We start from the raw sequence: 434 nt of genomic DNA on the forward strand, positions 1-434 counted from the left end.
GGGGGGCGGGGGCTGGCGGCGGCTCCCCTCCGCCTGGGCCGGCACGTCCAGGCCTCACAGAGTCGACTGCAGGTCAGGATCCACCATGGTCTCACGGTCTGGAGACTCAATGTAGTTGGCGGCTTCCTGGAGCTTCAGCAGCATTGCCATCTGTGGGGAGAGGAGCGTGGCACCAAGCCCCATGGGGACAAGAGATCTAGGGATGGCCTGGGGAAGCCAAGGCCACCCAGCCCTCCTTGCCCTCCCATACAAACCAGCCACCCTGAGAATCTCCTTAGAGGATAAAGCAAAGCCCAGAGATGCTGCAAAATCCCTCCCTGTCACCAGGATCTGGCCTTGGGCACAGCTGGGATGCGCCAGGCTGAGCATGGCAAAGCAGGGCCGGGGGGGAGAGGACCCAGCACATTAGCTGGCACTGCCTGTGGCAGGCGCCG

General features: G+C 63.8%; 1 protein-coding gene across 1 annotated transcript in view; it reads right to left on the reverse strand.

The window, feature by feature from the left end:
* Positions 1 to 54: 54 nt before the first annotated feature.
* LOC104532875 (neuron navigator 1-like) overlaps positions 55 to 434 on the reverse strand; it is a gene marked incomplete at its 5' end in the record, with an annotated part of 3,658 nt that continues 3,278 nt past the window's right edge. The window contains 1 exon segment of the mRNA XM_010178195.1: positions 55 to 150. Within this exon segment, the coding sequence (XP_010176497.1) occupies positions 55 to 150 (96 nt within the window).

Source organism: Antrostomus carolinensis, unplaced genomic scaffold (assembly GCF_000700745.2).
Source record: "Antrostomus carolinensis isolate BGI_N321 unplaced genomic scaffold, ASM70074v2 scaffold36620, whole genome shotgun sequence".
Classification (NCBI taxonomy): Eukaryota; Metazoa; Chordata; class Aves; order Caprimulgiformes; family Caprimulgidae; genus Antrostomus; species Antrostomus carolinensis.